General features: G+C 40.4%; 2 protein-coding genes and 1 long non-coding RNA gene across 23 annotated transcripts in view; all 3 read right to left on the bottom strand.

Moving 5' to 3' along the window:
- Positions 1–168: 168 nt before the first annotated feature.
- Positions 169–6578, bottom strand: LOC311256933 (protocadherin gamma-A11-like; the record flags this gene model as incomplete). The annotated part of the gene is made up of 3 exons (XM_084352344.1): positions 6122–6578; positions 654–2722; positions 169–180 (listed from the first exon to the last, which is right to left on the bottom strand). Exons 1-3 carry the CDS (start codon positions 6435–6437, stop codon positions 169–171), a joined length of 2397 nt encoding a protein of 798 aa, XP_084208470.1. The 5' UTR covers positions 6438–6578.
- Positions 6579–8131: 1553 nt separating this feature from the next.
- LOC311257694 lies at positions 8132–11209 on the bottom strand. Its single transcript, XR_014622651.1, has 3 exons — positions 10913–11209; positions 9997–10093; positions 8132–8304 (listed from the first exon to the last, which is right to left on the bottom strand). It is a non-coding gene; the product is annotated as an uncharacterized lncRNA (long non-coding RNA).
- A 6471-nt stretch (positions 11210–17680) lies between these two features.
- Positions 17681–24479, bottom strand: part of LOC311257655 (protocadherin alpha-C2-like) — a 172652-nt gene continuing 165853 nt past the window's right edge. For all 21 annotated transcript variants that reach the window (XM_084353422.1, XM_084353417.1, XM_084353430.1 and 18 more), the window contains exon 4: positions 17681–20883. In XM_084353422.1, coding sequence (XP_084209548.1) covers positions 20576–20883 — 308 coding nt within the window. In that variant the 3' untranslated portion in view covers positions 17681–20575. The remainder of the gene's footprint in view (positions 20884–24479) is intronic.

The raw sequence follows: 24479 nt of genomic DNA, 5'->3' as shown, positions 1-24479 counted from the left end.
CACCAATGTTTGCATCACATGCTGAATCACATACAAATTATTTTGTTTTACTAAATAAACAAACTAGTCCGTTTACAGTTATCCAGAGAAAGCAGATTTGAACAACCAAACTGATTTGCGTATTAAAGACAGGCGATATACTCTCTAGAAATCATATTTAAAGTAAGTCTAGGAAACTAGCTGAAAGAAATTACACCTATGAGTGGACAAATAGCAACATAAACGCCACATAACTCAATAAAAACTAACGATTTGAATAACATATTAATACCGACCAATATTTTTTTCAATAAACTATATACACGTGTTATCTTAAACTCTGCATAAAGTCATTCAAACGAGAGTAAGTCTCGAAAAAAAGATTAAATATAGAAACAAGTTTTCCAAATACACACAAGGTGAGGAGTCCCATGGTTGTAAAGGATAAGATTATATAATAATTTCCTGACGTCCTTTACAATGAAAGCAGGGGCAAGTGTCAAGTAAAATACCCTCAACTATGCATAACCTTATGTTACATAAGTACACAAACAGGTATACATTTCTAAGGTGTAACACATCGTGCAGACATTGACAGAAGTAAAAAAATAAAAATAAAAATAGGCAAGCCAGTAATGCATTTTGACAAGTAAAGTATTCTGAACGGTTCCTACCTCTACCGGCGTCCCTAAATCTTCGAACGGATCAACAAAGTCTGATGGACTTTTCCTCAGAGTCTGGTCAGCAGGCAGTGTGTTGTCATTGTAAGATGTCACAAACTTAAAGTCACTGGTTCTAGATCCTGTTGTCAGGTATGCGTCATAGTTGTAAGCGCTGCGTAAAGTGCCTGTGCCGTCAACATCTGCGTAATTAGGAGGGAGATAAGCGCTGGGGATAGCGACTGCTCCATCAAACAACAGCCTGGGCTTTCTCCTGCGACAAAACCTCACACCCAGGATGATGATGATGAAGGTCAGGAAAAAGGTGGACACAGACACCAGCGCGATGATCAGATAAGAGGTCAGTTTGGAATTCTTCTCATCATAAGAAATGTCCTTCAGTTCTGGCACCTCAGCCAAGTTATCAGAAATAAGTAAATACATGGAACAGGTGGCAGAGAGAGAGGGCTGTCCGTTATCTTTCACTGCCACAATAAGGTTCTGTTTTATGCTGTCAGATTCAGAAATGTCCCGCTGTGTCCTGATCTCTCCGCTGTGGACACCAATAGTGAAAAGTCCCGGATCAGTGGATTTCACTATGTGATAGGACAGCCAGGCGTTCTGTCCGGAGTCCGCGTCCACCGCTATCACTTTGGACACCAGAGAGCCTCCGTGTGCAGCTTTGGGGACCAGCTCGGTCATGAAGGAGTTGCCCTCCGGGGCGGGGTACAGTATCTGAGGAGAGTTGTCATTCACATCCGATATGAACACACTGACGGTCACGTTGCTGCTGAGAGGAGGAGAACCGTTGTCTCTGGCCATCACCTGCACTTTAAAACTCCTGAACTGTTCATAATCAAACGACCTCACAGCGTGGATCACCCCCGTGTCCCCGTTAACAGACACATAGGAGGACACCGGGGCACCGTTCACCTCACCGGCTAACAGAGAATAAATCACTGTACCGTTTTGTCTCCAGTCGGGGTCTCGAGCAGTAACGGAACATAAAGTGGAGCCAGGTTTGTTATTTTCACTCACATATGCGCTGTACGACTGATCCTCAAACACAGGTGGGTTGTCGTTGATGTCTGCTACAGATAACTGAACACTTTTAGAGGAGGACAGAGGAGGAGAGCCCTCGTCAGTGGCAGTGATTGTGATGTTGTAATCAGACACTAGTTCACGGTCCAGTTGTCTTGTGGTCACCAGAGAATAATAGTTTTTAATAGAAGGAACCAACTTAAAAGGGGCTCCTTGCTGAATGGAGCAGCGGACCTGTCCGTTACTCTCTGAGTCTCTGTCCTGCACGTTAATGATGCCCACCTCTGTACCAGGTGACACGTTCTCAGGTATGGAGTTAGTCACTGAATTCAAGTTAATCACTGGTGCATTATCATTCTTATCAGTAACATCTATTATAACTTTGGCGTAAGAAGTTAGTCCTAAACCATCCTCAGCTTCCACTCTCATTTCAAAAGAATTACTTTCTTCAAAGTCAATCACACCAGTTACTCTGATTTCTCCCGTTTTTGGATCGATAGAGAAAACATTTACATCGTCATCAGACACGTGGCCAAAGTCATATGTTACATCTCCATTCACTCCTTCATCGGCGTCTGTAGCACTAACAGTAATCACTATGGTATCTGGAGGAGAGTTTTCAGGCAAACTGGCTTTATAAACGGCCTGGCTGAACACTGGGGCGTTATCATTAGCATCCAGCACAGTGACGTGTATGACTACAGTACCTGATCTCTGAGGAGAGCCACCATCTAGAGCTGTGAGAAGTAAATTAATCTCTTCTTGTTTTTCTCGATCAAGTGTATTCTCTAGTACGAGTTCAACCTTGCTGCTGTCAACAGCGAGAATAAAGTTGTCATTCTTTTGAAGGTTGTAACTCTGAACAGTATTTTGACCTATATCTGCGTCATGGGCCTCTTGGATAGAGAAGCGGTTACCCTTGTCTGCTGACTCCCTTATTTCCATTTCAATCAAATTCTTTTTGAATTTTGGTGAGTTATCGTTTACATCTTGAATATGAAGACTCAGTCGATGAAGCTCCAAAGGATTTTCTAACACCAGATCTACTTTCACAACACACGAGGGTTTTTTGCCGCAAAGGCTTTCTCTGTCCATTCTGTCCGATGTGATCAAATCTCCGGTACTCAGATTAATTTCACAGTAACGCTTTTGAGTCCCCTCGAAATCAACACGGACATTTCGTGAAGATAAGGTCCTCAGATCGAGACCAAGATCTTTGGCTATATTTGCAATAACAGACCCGCGTTTCATCTCTTCTGGAATAGAATAGCTCAGGTCTCCATTAACGAGCTGCAGCGTTACAATAAAGGAAACGAAGGCGAAGATCGGAAGCGCTGAAAATCCTTTGTCTCCCATCCTGAAACAAAACCGCTTCCTCAGCGTGTGGAAATTATACTCTCCAGTGTGAAGAAACAAAACTTGTCCAAAAACACGCAATAATCCAGCTACACAACAGTGAACGATAAAATACGGTCGGAAATGTAAGCTTTTCTTCAGTGGAAAATCCGCAGCTGATATCTATGTAACAGTAGTGGGTGGAGTGGTGAATGCCTATTTTCTGTCAGCCAACAGCGACACCATGAGTCATCTTTTATCTTCACACTGATATCTAATACTTATTCTCTCACAAAGTGTAAAAATATTTATATAATGGTCACACACGTTTAATGAACTGTTCATGTATGGCAAATCGTTCGTTGAAAAAATGAATAAAAGGCGTTATATTCGTGGAGTACAACACTGTAACAGTCACCAACACAGTGATTGTAACTAACATGAGATATTATGATGTGAAACGGCTGTTGATCGCTCCATTATTTAAAAGTAGACATTATGAGGGTGAAGAAAAATACACATCTGGCTGCATTCGTGCCTGAGCGCCTGAGGAGAACTTCAGCACCATGGATAGAAAACTTTGGATCTTGTAAGGCTGATAGCATCTCAATAAAAGCAAGGAACTGAATTATTATGATCATATTTTGCCATTGAATCATATACAAAGACTATCTTTCTGAAGGAAGAAGTGACAAAGTTGACATGTATGTGTGGACAACTCGGCGGGGAAAGGAAAGTAAAAAGGCGTTAAAAAAGAAAAACAAGTAAGGAGTCACAACAAGTTAGGAGTCACGTGGTATTGAGGTAATAATGGCAAATAATATATATAGGCTATGTATTAATTTACTGACGTCATTGACGACGCAAGCAGTCACCAGAAGGACTAATATCTCCCATAATTATGCAAAACCTTGTCTTTAAATACAAAATAATGTAATTTAAAGTTGAACACATGCTGCAGCCAGACAGACAATGAAAGGATTCAATAAACAAACAAAAATTAAGTGTAACCAGTGATATACTTTGAACAGGTCCTACCTCTACAGAAGTCTCTAAATCGTCGAACGGATCAACGAAGTCTGATGGACTTTTCCTCAGAGTCTGGTCAGCAGGCAGTGTGTTGTCATTGTAAGATGTCACAAACTTAAAGTCACTGGTTCTAGATCCTGTTGTCAGGTATGCGTCATAGTTGTAAGCGCTGCGTAAAGTTCCTGTGCCGTCAACATCTGCGTAATTAGGAGGGAGATAAGCGCTGGGGATGGCGACTGCTCCATCAAACAACAGTCTGGGCTTTCTCCTGCGACAAAACCTCACACCCAGGATGATGATGATGAAGGTCAGGAAAAAGGTGGACACAGACACCAGCGCGATGATCAGATAAGAGGTCAGTTTGGAATTCTTCTCATCGTAAGAAATGTCCTTCAGTTCTGGCACCTCAGCCAAGTTATCAGAAATAAGTAAATACATGGAACAGGTGGCAGAGAGAGAGGGCTGTCCGTTATCTTTCACTGCCACAATAAGGTTCTGTTTCATGCTGTCAGATTCAGAAATGTCCCGCTGTGTCCTGATCTCTCCGCTGTGGACACCAATAGTGAAAAGTCCCGGATCAGTGGATTTCACTATATGATAGGACAGCCAGGCGTTCTGTCCGGAGTCCGCGTCCACCGCTATCACTTTGGACACCAGAGAGCCTCCGTGTGCAGCTTTGGGGACCAGCTCGGTCATGAAGGAGTTGCCCTCCGGGGCGGGGTACAGTATCTGAGGAGAGTTGTCATTCACATCCGATACGAACACACTGACGGTCACGTTGCTGCTGAGAGGAGGAGAACCGTTGTCTCTGGCCATCACCTGCACTTTAAAACTCCTGAACTGTTCATAATCAAACGACCTCACAGCGTGGATCACCCCCGTGTCTCCGTTAACAGACAGATAGGAGGACACCGGGGCACCGTTCACCTCACCGGGTAACAGAGAATAAATCACTGTACCGTTTTGTCTCCAGTCGGGGTCTCGAGCAGTAACGGAACATAAAGTGGAGCCCGGTTTGTTATTTTCACTCACATATGCGCTGTACGACTGATCCTCAAACACAGGTGGGTTGTCGTTGATGTCTGCTACAGATAACTGAACAGTTTTAGAGGAGGACAGAGGTGGAGAGCCCTCGTCAGTGGCAGTGATTGTGATGTTGTAATCAGACACTAGTTCACGGTCCAGTTGTCCTGTGGTCACCAGAGAATAATAGTTTTTAATAGAAGGAACCAACTTAAAAGGGGCTCCTTGCTGAATGGAGCAGCGGACCTGTCCGTTACTCTCTGAGTCTCTGTCCTGCACGTTAATGATGCCCACCTCTGTACCAGGTGACACGTTCTCAGGTATGTGGTTAGTCAGTGATTTCAGATATATCACTGGTGCATTATCATTCTTATCAGTAACATCTATTATAACTTTGGCGTAAGAAGTTAGTCCTAAACCATCCTCAGCTTCCACTCTCATTTCAAAAGAACTACTTTCTTCAAAGTCAATCACACCAGTTACTCTGATTTCTCCCGTTTTAGGATCAATAGAGAAAACATTTACATCGTCATCAGATACGTGGCCAAAGTCATACGTTACATCTCCATTCACTCCTTCATCTGCGTCTGTAGCACTAACAGTAACCACTATGGTATCTGGAGGAGAGTTTTCAGGCAGACTGGCTTTATAAACGGCCTGGCTGAACACTGGGGCGTTATCATTAGCATCCAGCACAGTGACGTGAATGACTACAGTACCTGATCTCTGAGGAGAGCCACCATCTAGAGCTGTGAGGAGCAAGTTAATCTCTTGTTGTTTTTCTCGATCCAGTTTATTCTCCAGTACGAGTTCAACCTTGTTGCTGTCAACTGATAAAATAAAATGGTCGTTCTTCTGTAGGTTGTACCTCTGAACAGCATTTTGACCTATATCTGCGTCATGGGCCTCCTGGATAGAGAAGCGGTTACCCTTTTCAGCTGACTCACTTATTTCCATTTCAATCAAAATTTTTTTGAATTTTGGTGAGATGTCGTTAACATCTTGAATATGAAGACTTAGTCGATGAAGCTCCAAAGGATTTTCTAATACCAGATCTACTTTCACAACACACGAGGGTTTTTTGCCACAAAGGCTTTCTCTGTCCATTCTTTCCGATGTGATCAAATCTCCGGTGCTCAGATTAATGTCACAGTAACGCTTTTGAGTCCCCTCGAAATCAACACGGGCCTTTCGTGAAGATAAGGCCCTCAGATCGAGACCAAGATCTTTGGCGATATTTCCAATAACAGACCCGCGTTTCATCTCCTCTGGAATAGAATAACTCAGGTCTCCATTAACGAGCTGCAGCGTTACAATAAAGATAGCGAAGCAGAAGATCGGACGAAGCGCTGAAAATCCTTTGTCTCCCATCCTCGGAAAAGAAACACGTCCACGGCTTACACAGATAACCGTATATAGGCTACCCAAAAATCTAATTCCAAAACTGTTATAGTAATCCAAGAATTTGCGACATTGGACACAAAGGAAAATAGCCGTGGAATGAACAGGGTCTTCAGAGAAATTACAACCGATTTTAATGCAGTAGCAGTGGGTGGGGATGTCAGTGCTACTTTTGTGCTGGCCTACAGCGGCACCATGAGTCACTTTTCAGTCTTTGCACCTGCATGAAACCCTCTCACAAAGTCTAAACCCACCACTTCACCCACTCTCACGGTGTGCCACATGTAAAATATAAACACTACAATCTAATGTATAATGTTCAAATATAAATAAGTACCTTGAAAAAGACAATTTTATTATTAGATCTGCACTGATAAAGCATGATAGAAAATGCCCATTTTATAGTATTGGGCGTTATTTTAAACACCAAACGAATATCTAAATACTCAAAGTTCCACATGCTATTCAGGCTTATCAAAATCGCGATACTGTTGTGGTTTCCCATCCAACATTCCCAGGGCAGAACATGTTTAATTTATCATTAAAGGGATAACTAGATACATAAATACCACTATCATTATTCTTATTCTTTATTTTAGTAGGGGCAGTAGCAGCGGTAGCAGTAGTGAAAAAAAAAAAAAAAAAGAATTTAAAAGAAAATAATTTTCCAGTTGCTTTGTTGTTTCAGGACCATGGACAGAGACAACAGGATGATAACATGGCATGGGAGGGCTTGTACTACAAAAATAAACTTTCTTCTGAGCTATCATTTTGTGTACAGTCAGGGTCCCCAAAGTCATAGAATGTTAAATGGCTTCAGATTTGTTAATTCAGAGATAATAATCATAATTAAATACTGAAAACACATGAGGCTGTATTTGTCACCGATACATGCCACAGCATCAAAACTCCCAGGTAAATAATGACAAGTACAAGAAATTATAAAAGTTAAGCTTTAAGGAAAAAAACGAGATAAAAACATAGGGAAAAAAACTTACAGAAAATATGTAAAATGTACAAAATGGTAAATATGGTTAAGGTTTAAAGGTGAACAGTGCAAATATAATTGGAGTGGTGCAAGGTATAGTTTAGGTGAATGTGTTTGTTGATTCAAGGCTCTGATCACCTGTTGCAAGAAACATTCTCAGCCTCTCAGTGTGTGATTTAAATCTATCAGTGTGTGAAACAGTCCATTGCGAGGGTGATGGGGTCTTTCACTATCCGCCTAGATCCTCTTGTTGTACTGGCTGTGCAAGAGGGGGAGCACAGGACCCTTAACGCACTTGTCTGACCACAGAATCCTCTGCAGGGCCATCCTGTCCTGAGAGGAGCTGTTCCCATACCTGGTGGTTGTGGTTCAGGATGCTCCACAAAGCAGATTAGAAAGATAGCAGGACTTTGTGTACAACCTTAAATTTCCTTCGCTGTCTGAGGTGATGGGGGCGCGGTCTTTTCTTTGCTCTCACAGTGTCAATATCTGTAGTCCATGTGAAGTGTCCCTAACATGGGCCAGAGAGAGGTTGAAGATGGTTTTGAACACTGAAGCAGAATGTCCATACAGGAATCTGCCAGGGGACGTCATCTACACCGGCTTCTTATCTGGTGGTGACCTGCTTCAGTGTCCTCTTGTGCTCGTGCTCTGATAAGACCTGTGTGGAAAATCCACTCCCAGTGAGGTGTCGGCACTGACCCCTGCAGGACACTGCTTTATATTCTGATCTGCCTCTGATTAGGTAGATTTGTGCAAGTCCTCTTCACGTCACTACCCCTTCCCATACAATTCTGTATTTGCTTGTGGGGGAATGTACATGGCTGTAATGATTACTGAGCTGAACTCCTAAAGAAGATAGGATGACAAGAGATCGTCAGGTACTCGGAATGAGATGAGCAGCATTAAGAGACGGCTTTGATGTACCCCGGACTACAACATCTGTTATTCTTCATAAGACAGACTCCCGCACCACTGGGTTTACCAGACTCCATTGTTCTGTCTTTGCAGAAGACAGAGTGATGTTCAGCCAGTTGGATTGCTTGGTCTGGCAGAGGGGAATAGCCTCGTCTCAAATAAGGCAGAAAATGTTGCAGCCCCTATTTTTAGACTATATCCCGATATACAACATATACCTCAATATTTTGAAATCTTCTCAAAAGCACTTCATAAATGTTAGGACTGGGTGACAAAATCAAATAACACAATATTTCTGATCAAATGGCCTTTCTTCGATTTTTGCTACAATATAGTAGCGATAACTTTGGTATCGTCTCAAAACACATTAATTATCACTAATGTGGATATAATGACTACATGGGTAAAGGCAAGTATTAAAACAAATAGAACAGTCTGGTAAGTTTAAAAAGTTCCATCACTTGCAAGGAAAAGGAAGGAGCAAGGAAAACACCATATCACATTATAATGATATCCAGAATAACAATATATATCATAGGCTATATACTGCCCAGCCCTACAGGGTCAAGATATGATTCAATATTTGATGTCGAAAAAAAATAAAATTATTTGAATAAAATGTATTCATTTACATTTTCAAATTTGTCTTTATAAAATGGGAAAATTTTACAACAAGAGCTTGACTTTATGCTGGTGGCTTTTTCCAGGTCAGGGTTTGGAAAATGATATTCACCAAAAATAAAGATTCCAGAGTTCAACAAAAAAATACCACCCTTCAGTGATTCAACAATAAACACTTTTCAGTTTAGAATCAAAATTGTGACAGCACTATTCAAAAGAGTACTGCAGCTGGAGTAGGAGTGAAAGGGCTAGATAAAACTAAAAAGATAAGAATCAAGCACTGGCCAACTGCAGCTGACAGGATTTCATCTGGACTCATTCAATTAGCTCATCACATCACATAACCATCTTTAACATGTCAGTCAATCTTTGTCCTACATCGGGTAATGGGATGTGTGGCCAATAATGTAAAAATCACACTGACAATTAAGGCAGTAAGACAGACAAAACTGCCAGGAAAACACAGACCTGAACTTTTTCGGTCACACATTGAAAAACATTCTTTCTTGATCTTTCTACTTCATCCTCACCAACATACTGTAAGTCACTTCTTCCGAACTCCACACGCCAAGATTCTTTTCATTTTCAAACTTGGAGTCTACAGGTCCAACCAATGCTGACTCGAGTGACATCCCTTGAGGCAATCTATCAAATTTTGCACAGCTCTCTTTGGAGCCACAGAAGGTTAATACAACTGTTTTAGTTCTCCTTCAAGAGGCAATGAGCTCCATGAGACACATGATCACACACAAGCAATGGGATAGGAAACAATGACATTTTCGGACTGTGCACTTTTCCAGGGTCCTTGTACACTGAGCATTACATCCACTGAAGCAAACAAACTGGAACTTGGATCTACCTTTTCTTGGTAGCATTAAGAATTGAAGATGTTGATATTCTAGCTTCAGTACAGCCATCCCAGACTTTGCTGTAATGAGTGCATTAAATGTTCCCTTTCTTCTTAGTTGTCAAATAAAGGAGAATTCAACTTTACTTACTCACCAGTATAGTAGTTTTGAAAGATGAGCAGCCAAAATCATCTTCACGTGTGTCCAGGATAATCCATAAGTAACGGTTTTCTCTCAGAGGGTACAGAAACCTAAGAAGAAAATACAACAACAGCATTGAATTTTGTTGAGTATACTGAATGAATTAAACCCTTCCAAACCACCTAGAAAACACACAGTATGCTGCGTTGGTATTGCATTTCAAAAGTAGATCTTTAAAATAAGATTTATATTGTTTATAGTGTTAAATATAGTTTACACAAACATTCCCAGACGAATTGAACTGATGGGCTGTCAAAAGTGCCTAGTTACTTGCTTATGGTGGGTGGAAATAGGCTTAACATAATATAAGACACCCATTTTTAATTGTGGGTCATAATGCTGTCAGGGTAAAATTGTATTAGCATAGGTTTTTAACGCATGTTATGGTATATATCTTTCATATGGTGCACTTCCAAAATCAGACTTGTTGTTCTTGTTCCCTGTGAAAAGAAATATATAGGGGAAACTTAACCAAAGTTATTAGAATACATTTCACAGATATTAACCATTTACTAGAAAAGGAGCTATTTAGATCAATGGTCAAGTGCATTTGCCCCAACAAACATTCAGGCCTAACAGTGTCTTCAGTGCCACAGTATGAGAAACGCGCCTCTCCTTCTTACTTATACTTATTCCTTCTTACTTGTACTTCCAAAATTGTCCACATTCCCTGTAAAGAAAATACATATATAGGGGAAACCTAGTTAACTGTATTAGAGCACATTTAACAGATATTAAACCCTCAACTAGTTATTGGGAGGTTCGCCATGCTATATGTACGTATGCTAACGTTAACGTGCCAACGTTGAAAACGAACGGAGCTTCAGTGAACATACACAGGGCAACGACAATTAAAATAATTTACTGACCAGGTTCACCAGGTTGCATGGTTGAGTCCGGTAACTTATCTAACCAGTTCGCATTTCCAAAAGATTTTTAAAAAGCAGCTTATTGGTCCTGCTAGCTTAATACCGCGGCTACTAACGCTTATTTCAACAAACACTAACTTCCGTGTTTGTTGCCATGGTGAAGACGTTAACGTACATTGATATTATGGTATGTCGCTGTTTCGTTGCTGCCGAGGTTCTGAACAACCGAGCCGACATTCACAGTTGTTTAGACTAAACTGCTGGACTTTCACATTTAAGGTTTAAACCAGGATGCGAAATAAATGACACAGAGGAGGCAGCAACAGCCACCCCGCTAGCATCATTCACATATCACATGTATTTACGGAAGGGCACTGCAGGATAGCCTTTATTACTTCCGCCAACGCAGCTTTAATTTGAATATTTAAATATCAATTTGAATATTTAGTTTACCAAGCGCAATGTTCATACTAAAGATTTAGATTCAAAATTTCCACATTGATATTTATATTGAATATTGTTATTAAAAATGTAAAATAGCAACTCTGATACCAAGCCTCTATTTGAAGCAGACCTAATATTAGATAGGCCTACAGACTTTTATGTCTGATTGCTTCTATTTGATATGTATATTTGGTCATGTTTTAGAATGAAGCCTGCTCCTGTTTGTCTCATTACATTTTTGTTACTGCATTAGCTAATTTTGCTGTTGATATAAAACTCAACACTTCCTGTATCAATTTCAAATTAAAAGCCCTCTGGTGTTTCAGTGGACAGATCCCTTGCGGAACAAACAAGTAAATAATGGTAATGGTCAGCTGGAAAAAATGCATATAAATCAAAATCCACAGTGGCCAACACCATAAAAAGTATGCACCATAAAAGTGTGAATACAAGTCAACTGTTCTGTGTGCTGTAAAGATTAGCTACAAGTATTGCATAAATTGAACAGGTTGTGCAAAGAATCATTGGAAGTAGTGCAAAGAAATAAATACTGGATGAATATACAACTTGGGGTGGATGGAATATGTACACTATGCACCATATGTACATTACACATATACATTATGACAGCAAGCAGAATATATATTGACATTGAAAGTACATGATTATATGTACTTGTTAAAAGCAGAGCATCATAAGCTGTAAGAATATAATGTGTCATGGAAGTAAGTGGATGTTCTTGTGTTAGAGGGTTATTGTATTATATGATTGATTTAAGTGTACATCAGATGGCTGGCCTGTAAAAAGAAACCATTCTTGTGTCTGGTTGTGCTGGCATACAGTGCTTGTGTTGGAACAGGTTGTGTCCAAGTTGTGATGGTCTTTAGTGATGTTTCCTGCCTGTTTCCTGACTCTGGAGAGGTATAAAGTCCTCAATGGAAGGCAGGTTTGCAGTAATGATTTTGTCTACATTCCTGACTGTCTTTTGTAGTCTGTTCCTGTTCTGTTGTGTACCCGATCCAAACCAGACAGTGATGGGTGTGCAGAGAACAGACTGGATTATTGCATGGTGGTGGGGCAGTGTTGGGAACTTCTCCTGAAGTCAATGATCATCTCCACAGCTCTGAGTGTGTTCATCTCTACATTGTTCTGACTGTACCAGAGGGCCAGCTGTTCAACCTCCCAGCTGTATGCACACTCATCACTGTCCAGGATATGGCAATGACCTTTATGTCATCTGCAAACTTCAGAACAGATGGGTCTCCTTAGGTGTAGTAATTGGTGTAAAGGGAGAAGAGCAGTGGGGAGAGCACACATCCCTAGAGGCCACCGGTGTTGATTGTCACCTGCTGCCTTCACATCCTGACAAGGCTTTAATTGTGAATACATTTCAGGGCCTTGTTTAAGATAATTCAGTGACATGCATTGTTCCCTTAGATACCATCCCATAGGTAAGATCTAGCTCCATTTCCATCTTGTGGCACGTTTATGTTCCTACAACATACAGTTCGGTTGGGACATTAACACACATACCACCACAGTGACTGAAATCAGACAATAGCACTTTTGATGAGTACTCCAGAACAACAATGTGTTCAAAATAGCATGGTTATATCGTTGAATTTGCTAAATTAAAGTAATTGAAATGTGTATATGCATGACAGAATTCTTCTGTGACATTACATGTTTACTTCATCATATAAACATAGGACCATAAGACCATCATTGATTGTAGGCTATAGCTGTCAACTCATTAATCTGCTATTATCTGAAAAGTGTAAATAATGTGAGTCAAAGAATGATGACTTAACCTAAACTGTCTAACTGATGTAAACTGCCAGACGTGCGTAACTTCCTCAGTTTATTTCAGCTCATCACTGAACATGTGACAAGGTTGAAAAATCTCTTTCATAAAAATGATCAAATTACAGCATAAAATCACAGTTTCTGTGTGAATCACTTATCATTGACCTTGGCTTGCATACAAAAACTGCAAACCCAGGCTACCATTGTAATTATTCATCACACTTCCTATTTACTTGATGTTAATCTAACCTTGGCCTATCCCTTGAAGTCCTCACCTTCTGTAGCACATAAACAATGTCAGATAAAAGTGGATGCCTCTATGGTAGATAAAACAAGATAAAGTGCCCTCTAGGATAGCCATAGAGGCTGCCCTATACATGTTATATAATTAGTTGGCCTCCATGTGCCTCAAAATTGTTTAAATAGTTTATTGGTTCTGTATGTTTTTATTACAAATGCGTTAAAGTTATACTTTTAATCTGATTCACAAAATAAATTAATGTTAATCTTAACAGGGGTTTGGACCAGTTTCACCATAAAAGCATCATACATTTCTGCATGCTGGTGGCCCCCACCACATGCAGCTGGCTCCCTTTTTCATTCTTTCCCCTTGCCCCCCAGACAGCCTGAGTGTGCCACTTGCTGCAGGAATTAATTTTGTCTTGTTTACAGTTTCTATCAGGACCATTGTTTTGTACCAGAACTGAGCTACAGGCTGTTTTTCCAGTAAGAGCAGGTACACGCAACCAACCTTGTTTAAGCTGTCTGGTGGCCCAAACTAAAATGAGGTAAACTGGCTTACATCAAACAGTATTTAAAGAAAAATGAATGTGTATGTGTACTCCTAATATTAATGTGATTACCTATATTAAACCTATATGCAATATTACAAACTTGGGGTGTTTCTTTGTTTTTTTCAAATTGCATACTTATTTTTATTGTATGAATTCATACAGCATGTTTACTAACAGAAGGAGAAATGAACCAGGGAAAACAACCAGGGAAGTTTCAAGAACTTTTTTTATTGGATCCAGTAGAAAATCTGCCTTGGAAAGAAAATAATGAAATGCATGTGTGAGCTGAATTAAATCATCATGAAAAGTAAGGAAAACGATTTGAATTTGAGACTGAATTAATCAATCCTTCAGTCACGAAACATTATGATACTCAAGATTTAAACTTTACAATTGATGACAGTTTGGGAAAACATCAAAACAATAATAAAAAAAGACAAACAAAACATTGGATTAACAGTTTGTACAGATTAACAGTAGATATTGGTTTATTACCCTTTCCTAGCTCCTCACCACCTTCGTATGTAAGTGATCCTGATTATCGAGAGTGAAAGCTCAAATTGAAAATGTCTTGTCATTTAAAAAAACACCTTTAGTTAGTTATCCTGCCACTGTGGCCATATGTGCTGTGATACTTTGGCCAGGAGATGGCGCCTTTTGCTTAGCACTCCTGCACATGGCACAAGTGCAGTGAATGAAAGAATGAATGAAAAAGATAAATTGTGCTGCTGCCATCATATAGTATTTTAACAGTAAGGGTTCATAATGTTAACCTCAGTGTTAACATGCTCGGAAAATATCTGACATTGAAAACACACTATCATCAATGTCAAATTCCTTACTAGATTTAATTCACTGAGAATAATTGAGCGTCTCAGGCAGTGACCATACGTCATGCACGCACTGCATGATGGTTCATGAAGTCCATCACTGCATTATGTTACAGCACAGCCACTGGCACAGTGGCACAATGACCTCTGTATTACGACTGCAGTGTTTGTGTGTCTTAGGCTACTGAAGGCACAGATTATTAAAGTGGAGACCAGTTATTGTTTTGGCGCATGTATCATTACTCTCCAGCTTAGGCGGGCGTCCCATGTAAAATACTACAGCAGCCTGCACATTCATTTTCAGTGATAGATAGATAGATAGATAGATAGATAGATAGATAGATAGATAGATAGATAGAAAATACATAAAATATAGATATACAATAATTTAAAGTAAAATTAAAAAAATAATAATTTAATGTTTATACAGTTATTTAAAAACAATTACAAGTAGAAGTTTGGAGGTCTAAGATTAAATTTCTGAAATGGCCAAAAGGTATAAGCTTATTTAATTTTAGCGAAGTGCTGTGTTTTGTTCCAGGAAGCATCACTAAGATTAAAACCAGTAATTCTTCAGACCTTATACTTAAGCATGAAAAAAAATTAAGAAAATTAAAAATTAAGCATGAGCAAGTCAGAAGAGCAGGTCTGATGAAGCCCATCTGAGAGAAGAAGCATACCTGACAAGATAGATAGATAGATAGATAGATAGATAGATAGATAGATGTCATCAAATGCAAACTCCATACTTTAAAACACCAAAAATTAAGGCCAGAATTGCACTACTACTCATACATTTATATTTGGGATACCAGTAGGCCAATTAAGCTCATTTGCATTATACATGACAGGCTGAAACAAATTTACTTAATTCTCAACCTACTGTCTGCCCCTGTTTCCATTAACTCCTTTGCACTTTCTCTCACACACTGTGTCTCTGCAGTATGATGTGTAGTGCTGTTATTGCCACGGGCCAAAATTATTGTGCACATTAATCTCTCCATCTTCATCGTGGTTGCTTCCAAGTCACTCCATTTGCCTTCCTCAGCAGGATGATGGCTGTGCTGAGTCACTGCAGCTGGCAACATAACCAGCCAACACTCCCACTAAGATAAACACATGTACTCTTCAGTTCTAGTAACTGACTTGCCTCAATTTGTCTTATCATGTGTTAAAAGACCCTTTTAGACTAATTTTGCAATTTATATTTCACCATTTGATCTTCCTCTATAGGTTAGTTCATACCATATCACATAATTTAAGACAGACTTATGCACTGCACAGTAAAGTCTATGTTTATGTTGTGTATAAACTGGCGTAGATTAATCTCTCTGGACTGGACAGCTTATAAGGGGTGTGAGCACAATGGCCCACTGCTCTGCTTGCATGTCTCTATTCACTCTGCCATAATATATATCCATATTCATTAGCCAGAGATTCACCGCTCTGCAGACCAAACACTGCAGGCTACTTCTTTGCACACTGAGCCAGTTTGCTTGTTTGTTAATTTGTTTGTATAACTCAAACGAGCCAAAATTGAGAAAGACCAGAGCACATCTTACGAATGCTCATGGGAATATGTAACTGTAGGCATTTTGAATACGTGGGTGTAAGTGGTTTTTGTTAAAGTGCTGTTCTTCCATGTATCTGCTGTGAAATGTCAGAGACACCGTTTTTTATTGCATCATCAAATCAGCAGCCTAGTCCTCTGTGCTGCCTGTGGGACATGAAAGGACACACCTCCACACACACACCTTGACCGTGCACCCCACAGTTTCAACCCTGTTTGCTAAGTATATAAGGCTGTTGCCATAGAGACCATTCCCAAAATAGCTGTAACCATAGAAACTGTTTTTTGTCTCCTGGAGAGAATGAAATAAAGAATGGGATGCAACATTCTTGAAAGCAGTTTTTTAAAACATGAACTCTTGAACCTCTGTCACTGTCACCTCCCATCTCTGGGTACAAAATGAAGGTCAGAAGTGGAGAGAGGGAGACTTCATTAACTTTATATATTTCAGCAGCATCAGTATGTAAACATAAGAATGCAGAAACAAATCTGTTTGACACTAAGCAATGAATAAGTACAAAATTGTGTTTATTCCAGACAAATAAAACAACACAAAGCGAAATCTGTTGTTGTTCCTAGAGCTCTAAATGACTCTTTAGGAAACTATTGAACTGGCTGCCAGAGTGGATGGCTGGATAAAAGTATTGATTATCAATGTTGCATTTTATCTAGGCCAGCATGACTGATGTCTCTCTACTGTGATCTCTTTTTTTGTGCAAACTCACCCACTGGGATACAGTAAATCTACTTAGCCACTCTATTAAATTATGCTGCTTCTGGACGCTTCCTTTCACAAGGGACTGTTTGGACCATCTGTGGCTGTGGCTTTCAACAAGGACCAATGAGGCATCAGCGCCGGGCAGGTCATTCTGCCTGTGTCTCAAATCTGAGTGCTTGTCAGTGCAGAGAAAGAAGTGAGATGAGCACATGTGTAGCCTGTAGATAGTTTATCAGTTGTGCCCTTCACTGATGTGAAGAGATGTACTCCTTCTCCTTCTTACCGATTTATTCTTTCCCACTCGTCTGGAGTGTTGCACTGACCCCTTTTCCTCTGAACTCTCCTGAGATAAAAGGCACTGTAAAATGAGAACAATTCTGATACTGAATTTTAATTAAGGTTTTCATTACATAAGGCTATCTTTTAATTAAAGGGTGTCATTCATTACACAGTACTTAAAAAATACAGTTGAGCTGTTCACTCAAAAAAATACCATTTGTAATACAATCCTAAACTAAATTATCCAAATGCAATCATATTCTGTATTTTTTCCCATCTCAACATGTTAATTGGTCCCCCAAGAGTCCCCAAGACAATAAATTCACATTTATTTTTAAGAAAGAAAACTTTATTAGTGATTTATAAACAAAACACATTACCACTGTTTCCATTTAGGTAAAATAAAAAAAGTCAGAAAATAAATGAAATAAATGAAATTCACTACTTCACTGTCACAGTTGATGAGCGGGTGTACAAAAAAAGGTTTTACAACAGATCTGGGCTAGTCCATTTAGGACAGCACATTGCCACCATAGTTCACCACCATACATTGGGAAAGAATGACAGCATGAACGCTCACTAAACACAAGCATACACTACATATACGTTCGTTTTTTTTACACTGGAATATTTTTTTTTTTTCATTCATTTTCTTTTTTTAAGAGTGAAAGGGAAGTGATAGCTCATCATAGGATCATACATATTTCAGTTACAATATTACAGTGTTAGTTAGATCGTCATGTCAAAGCCGGACACAGAGTGTTTTTTTTTTTTTTCTTTTTTCTTGCTTTGCTTGTTCTCAAAAGCAAAAATCATAGTTGGTAAAAGAAAAATAATAAACTTGCGCTGAAAGGTATCACACTATAGCATTTACAAATATCTAAAGAGGTTTAGTGGATGCCATACAACATCTGTGGAGCGTGAAGATTGTAGTACATAGATGTTTGGCAGACAGAAGTACATACAAATATCTCCTGTGCGAGTAATGAAGAAAAATGATAATACAAAAGAATAAAATCATAGCCATCTATCTATTTATATATATATTTCTCTATATAGTATGTGTTTCCTTAGAGCAGTACATGCAGCAGCCACTTAATGGAGTGACGTCATACTGAGCCGCAAAAACTTTGGGGACGTGGCAACAAGTTACAGGCAGGGGAGGGGAACCAACAGAAGCAGGTCTTGAGGCATGTGTGCGCCCCTTTTTCAAAACCTCCTGAGAGAGGATTGGTGGGATGTAGCTGCAGGATGGGAATCCCTAGATGCCCGTATCTTTAGCAGATTTCAATTACTAATGTAGAGACAATCTCTGAAAAGTCTACGCTATATTTACAGCGTACATAAAAGCTAATATGTGACTCAATGATCCTACACAATCAATTTGGAGAACATCGTTCTTCTCTTGTACATGGGGGGGAGGGCCAGCCCGTGGCACCGGTCTCCTCGCTTTATTCCAGCCCTCCACCTCTGTAATCTGCTACATCCCACCTGGTCCCCTCTCATCAGTGGCTACAAACAGGAAAATGAACAGCGTACTCTAGTACTCGCAAGTTAAAAGCACTGAACCGTTGTGCACTTAGAGAGACATCTGACAAGAGTTCAGGGCATAGACCCCCAACTCCCCGACTGGGTTTCCCCGGGCCTCATCCACATTACTCCATGCTGTTTTCAGCACACCACAATGTTCAGAGCAGGCCGTTCCCAGGATCAATCCTGAGCAGGGGGTCAGAGCGGGGGTTGGGGGCAGTGTCTGAGGGTAAATAGGGGAGGGCATGACACGCAAAAAGCAGTTAAAGCTATGAGGAAAAAAAGAAAAAGTATGTGATTGTGAATCTCTTTAGAGAATAAATGAAGAAAATGAGTTCACAGACTTCATCATCACGTGAAGAGGCAGTCAGTGGGATGGGTGACTGTGGGGAAAAAGGCAGTTGGGGAAGGAGAGGATGGCTCGTGGCAGCTTGGGGGGCAAGTACAAGCAGGTGAGCAGTTGTAAACTCAAGGTATCAGGTAAGGACTGGTTGCTACCAAACATTCAAAGCAGAAAGCATCAGGCTTTTGCTGCAGCAGGGGGAGCAGAGAAGGTGTTATCAAAATCTCAAGACTCTCCTAATATTCTGTAAGGTTTCGTCAGAATCCACTGACTGAAAGCGGAGTCACAAGCCAGCTCAACTGGACTCTCCCCTCTGTGATCCTCAGGAGGATGCGACGTATCCTCCCATCGCTCCATCTTTCCGGTGCTCTCTGCATTCCTCAGTTGGGTTTCTGGTTGGAGATGAAGCTCTCTGTGTCCTTCAAAAGCAGTGAGCAAATACAGAGTGATCGCAAAGGATGCTGCTTCCATCCGGAGAGAGTTGATGTACACATGCGCACCACAAAGGCGACTGTGCAGGGCAAAAGCTTGCAGTGTCTAGTTTTAAGCACATTTCTTTGATGTCAGTTGACTTTCTCTCCTTTTTTATTTCTCTCCTTCTCTCCAGGTCTCAAGTGCTTTCCGTGTCTACTTTGCCATGGTAAGTGTATGTATGCGTTTGCATGTTTGAATGTGTGAGCATGCGCGTGTGTGCATGTGGTTTCATTGAGATCTCAGGAAACACTGTTGGTAAATACCAGAGGAATCTGCAGCAGTGTCATGTTAGCCTTAGTTTCAGTGACTCTCTCCTGTGCTATTTACAAGTAGTGTGTGTCCAGCTCCAGATGACATACGTATGTCTCCATCTGCGTTGTCTTTCTTCTTTTCCTTGGCTGGCACAGAGCTTTTTGTTGTTCTTGTACAAAGTATTTGTCTTCTCTCAGAGAGAATGGTTTACACATCATAGTTGGGGAGGGGGTAAGACAGAGGTGCCAACGTGCCCAGTGGGTTAAAGGAGAAACAATTCAAGACGAGGGCAAAGAGTGGTCCTTCCTTTTGGGTTAAGATGACTGACATGAGTTGACTCGGGGTGTGTATAGGCACATAGGGGCGTGGAGCAAAATCAATCATTTTATTGTTTATCAAGGCAAGATCAATAATTTACCTCAGTGAGGGACTGAAGGTAAAATAAATCTTGGTAAGGCCAGGTTGACAACAGAAAGAGCTTTAAAATGTTAGCAGTGTAAATAGGTAATAAATTGGAAAATCTATAATAGTTTTCACATTTTCTTTTTGCCCAGTGGACTTTGGTTGGTACCTCTGTTTTAACAACGCCCTTTTCTTCTTTGCTATTTTCTCTTTCTGCTCCTCTACTCATCTCCATCATCCTTGCCCTTATCCTTCTTGTCTTTCTTCTCCTTCTTCTTCTTTTTCTTCTTCTTGGCCTCCTCTTTCTTCCCGAAGGTGATGAAATCGCTCTTGTCGTCCTCTCCTCCCTGGTTCTGTCTGATGGATATTATGGCAGGGGAGCCGGGGATGATGAAGGCTTCTGGGGGAACCTCGCCTGGTTTCAGGTGTTGTGGGGGTGCACCAGGACCGCCGGGGCCATAGCGAAAGTGCCAGCTGTTGCTGTCTACGCCAGCACCCATTGGGGGGGACACCTCTCCGCCTTCAGCATCTGGAAGAAACAGAGAGATGGATGATGGGTTATTATTTGCTATCTATTTGGCTTTAGTGGTTATTAAAATTACAAATATTGTTCTTCTTACTCAAAGACAACATGGAATTTTTCATTATATTCCACACACTCTGAATTGTAATGTAAAAAGCCGAATTCATCAGACGTGCTGAGTGAGAGTTACTGAGCCTGTTGCATCTCATCTGGGATGTATTCTGCAACCAAATGGATGTTATGAATGCTGTTTATGAAGCGCACCAGCTTTGGAGTACAATTTGCTTGCAAATGAGGTACAGATTGTGTCTGTCCTTCATGCATGCCAATTTAAGGGAAGATTGATCAAATAACAAGAGGAGATGTCATGAGAGATTTTGACAGAACACATCCTGCTGCACTTACAGATGTCCCCCCAATTTACTTGTCAGTTTTATGTGGCAATGTATTTGCCTCTGAAGAGCAGGTGCAAATATGAGCAGGCATAATGGGGGAAGTCTCACGAGTGCAAAACCTGTTTTATATGATTATATTATTTCCAAAACCTGTTATTCCTTTATAAAAAATAATGCAGCCTGGATGTTTATAAAATACAGGTTTGCTTAATTTAAAGTTGAGCGAAGCTGCTACTGCACTGCATCACTTTATGTGCTTCCATCTCTCTTTTTGATTTTATTAGATGTAAATTTAATGACTCCTGCTTCATTAGCTACACAAACCTTTCTATATACTGTATGAATACAAATTATTAATGATCTGTATTTGTAATTGACATTTAATTTAATTAGAAATATATAACTGTATATTCTTTTAATCAGAGATTAACAACAGCCTTTTGTTATGAAATTAACGAGTATCTCTATTTAGTATCAGTGTATTTCGATTTCTCCAGACAAATCCCCCACCTTTTGAGCTCACAGAGCATGCTTGTGGGAGGCAAATCTCAGTGGCTGACCGTAAAATTAGCTGTTGCACATTAAACAAAAGGCACACTGCCCTCAGCATTTATGTACATAATTCAGGCCTACTGTGCCAGCACTTTGACTAGAAGCAGAGTTCACCGATATCCTCAGCAACCACTGTAAAAAAAAAAAAATCTAATCGGTCAATAATGAGCTGCATTCTACGAGGAGGAGCCAGGACATGCTATAAAAGATGGGAGGTGGTGGAACTTAATGGGAGAGACTGCTCAGTGGGCAATGAATCAAAGGCTCCCTACTGGCCAAAGCTAACATCCATGGCACCGTTTGATGAAACATTAAACACTTCATCATTACATTAACAGCTTAGAAAGGTGATAAAGTAGAGCTGCGGTATTTAAGTGGAATTTAAGTGAACTATCTAACAAGAAAAGCAGCATTTTACTTTCATCAGATAAATTGTAGTGTTCAAGGAGTTAAATTTACTGATCTGCCAGTAGAAAGAAATATCTTGGGAAAAAGGAGAAAAAAGGGAAGTCACATGTACATAAGCGATAAACTGGTCTGAAAACTGGGCACAAAGCAAACGCAACTGGCAGGTGTAACACACCCTCACTTCATTGTGTAGGTGTTTGTGTCGTGACATTAACGTCTATGTGCAGCATATAACAAAACTACGCACAGACAAGCAGCAAAAGACCGCAGTCACTTTGGTTCTTCCCTCACAGCGACGACCTACTTGCCACACTTGCCTCACATATTCCTTTTATTTCCCTCACTTCTTTTCTGAGTTCTTTCCAAAGGGGGAGATTAACTGAGCCGGGCTCCATCCAACCAGAAGGAACACTGTCTGGAAGAAGAAGCCTGACCTCATGCAGTACCCAGGGCAGAGAATACCAGCTTCCAATCTTATCTTACCCGGCCAGCCTCAAAATACACACTCTATGTTCGGTTTAAGCTTGCCACTTGCTGCATCTCTTATACATAATGAACTGTCATCCGAAATATAGTTGGACAAAGAGGATGCATACGTCACTCTGACTTATATATGAATGTATTGTCAGGTGTAAGATGGATTTTTTTTACAATTATGATGACCTGGGTGATAGCAGAGATGGCGAGTCTCGACACGAGTCTCATATGGAGTTAATGCGTTTGCGTTTGGCACTAGAATCAATACACTTTAATTTGTCGGCTGGAGTTTCGAATATAATGTACTCCAAACCTCTCTATTTTTCTATCCCTGATTCTAACTCATATTTTCTCTTCTTACTCGTTTTCCCTACCATATTCTACCATTTTCAATCACAATCTCCTGGTCAGATCTCCTCACAGTCAAGGGTTCATGGAGTACATCCGTTGCAAACATGACATATTCTGCTTGGCATTCAATCCTAATCAGTCATAGAGGCACGCATTGTACTGCTGTAAAGCTCCTCCTACTGCAGGGAAATTGTCCAAGTTGATGCAGAAAATGGCATTTAGTTGAATTTATTTTTTATTTATCTTAAACAAACTGATTCTAATCTGAATAAGAGATTAGATGATACGTAGATTCATTTAGTTGTTGGCTAACCAACACTGTAAATTGAAAAGCTTTGGGTTTTGGACTAATATCTTGATGAGCACTTTTCACTCTTTTCTTATATTTTATACATCAAGCTTTGAACTGATTAACTGAGAAACTGAGGCAGATTGAGTCTGAATTGTCATTGCAATATCATGCTTAATTCCCTCAGATTTATCTAAAAAAGATCAGCCTGGGACCACCGAATAAAAACTAAGTGGGTCATGCATTTCAATTGTTTCACATCACTATTCCCCAAAAAGCTCTTATACTTTCACCGACTGCGACAACACAGCTGCAAGAGCCGCAGAGAGAAGACCGGATTTGACAAAGAGACTGAGAAGATCAGGACGGGACAGGCTAAATCCAGTCACTGCTTCCTTCGCATGCAGACACAGAGACAGCTAGAGTCACTTTCATTTACAAGACCAGAGTCTTCCCCCAGTTGAAAAGTCCTCATCTGACTCCCCAAGCAGAAACATGACCCTGATTCTACAATCTCAGTAAGAAGGCAGAAACAGAAGAAAAGGAGCACAATAATACTAAATGAAAAATGCAGAATACTCCAGTGCTGGTGAGGCTTTGCTCTAAAGTGTCCTCTGTCTTGCCTCTAAGAAATTACTTGTCTAATTCGATGTGGGAACTTGATGAGGCACCAGTGCCCCCAATGCAAACTTACATCCACAAACAAAACAACACCCTGGAGAGTGATGAGTCATGCTGAGAGCAGACAGATGGAAAAGGGTAAGACGGGTCTAGTTAACTCTCTTGAAAGGGTCAATGTCTGCTGCTGCGTTTTAAAAATAAGAGAAATCATGGGACACGCTGTAGTCTGGCTGTATTTAACTCTGGTGCAACAGAAAAGGTCATATCGTAATCTTGCTCTCGTTCTTGCTTTGAGGGGGTTTGTTTTGTACTTTGTAAGAACATTTCCAACAACATATGCAGTTTTGATGTTACTGACAACACTGACGATATGGGCTTTGACCTGTGATGCCAGCTACACATCTGTTCCCTCTGTGTTTAACCTCTTACTCACTATTTCACTGCATCTCTTCCTTCGTGATAACTCTAACCTCGCCCAGCACTGATCCTCACACGGCCATCGCTCCAAT

The sequence above is a fragment of the Pagrus pagrus genome (assembly GCF_965226575.1).
Source record: "Pagrus pagrus genome assembly, chromosome: 5".
NCBI classification, from domain to species: Eukaryota; Metazoa; Chordata; class Actinopteri; order Spariformes; family Sparidae; genus Pagrus; species Pagrus pagrus.
The sequence above is the reverse complement of the archived record's forward strand: the minus strand, read 5'-3'. Positions and strand labels throughout refer to the sequence as shown.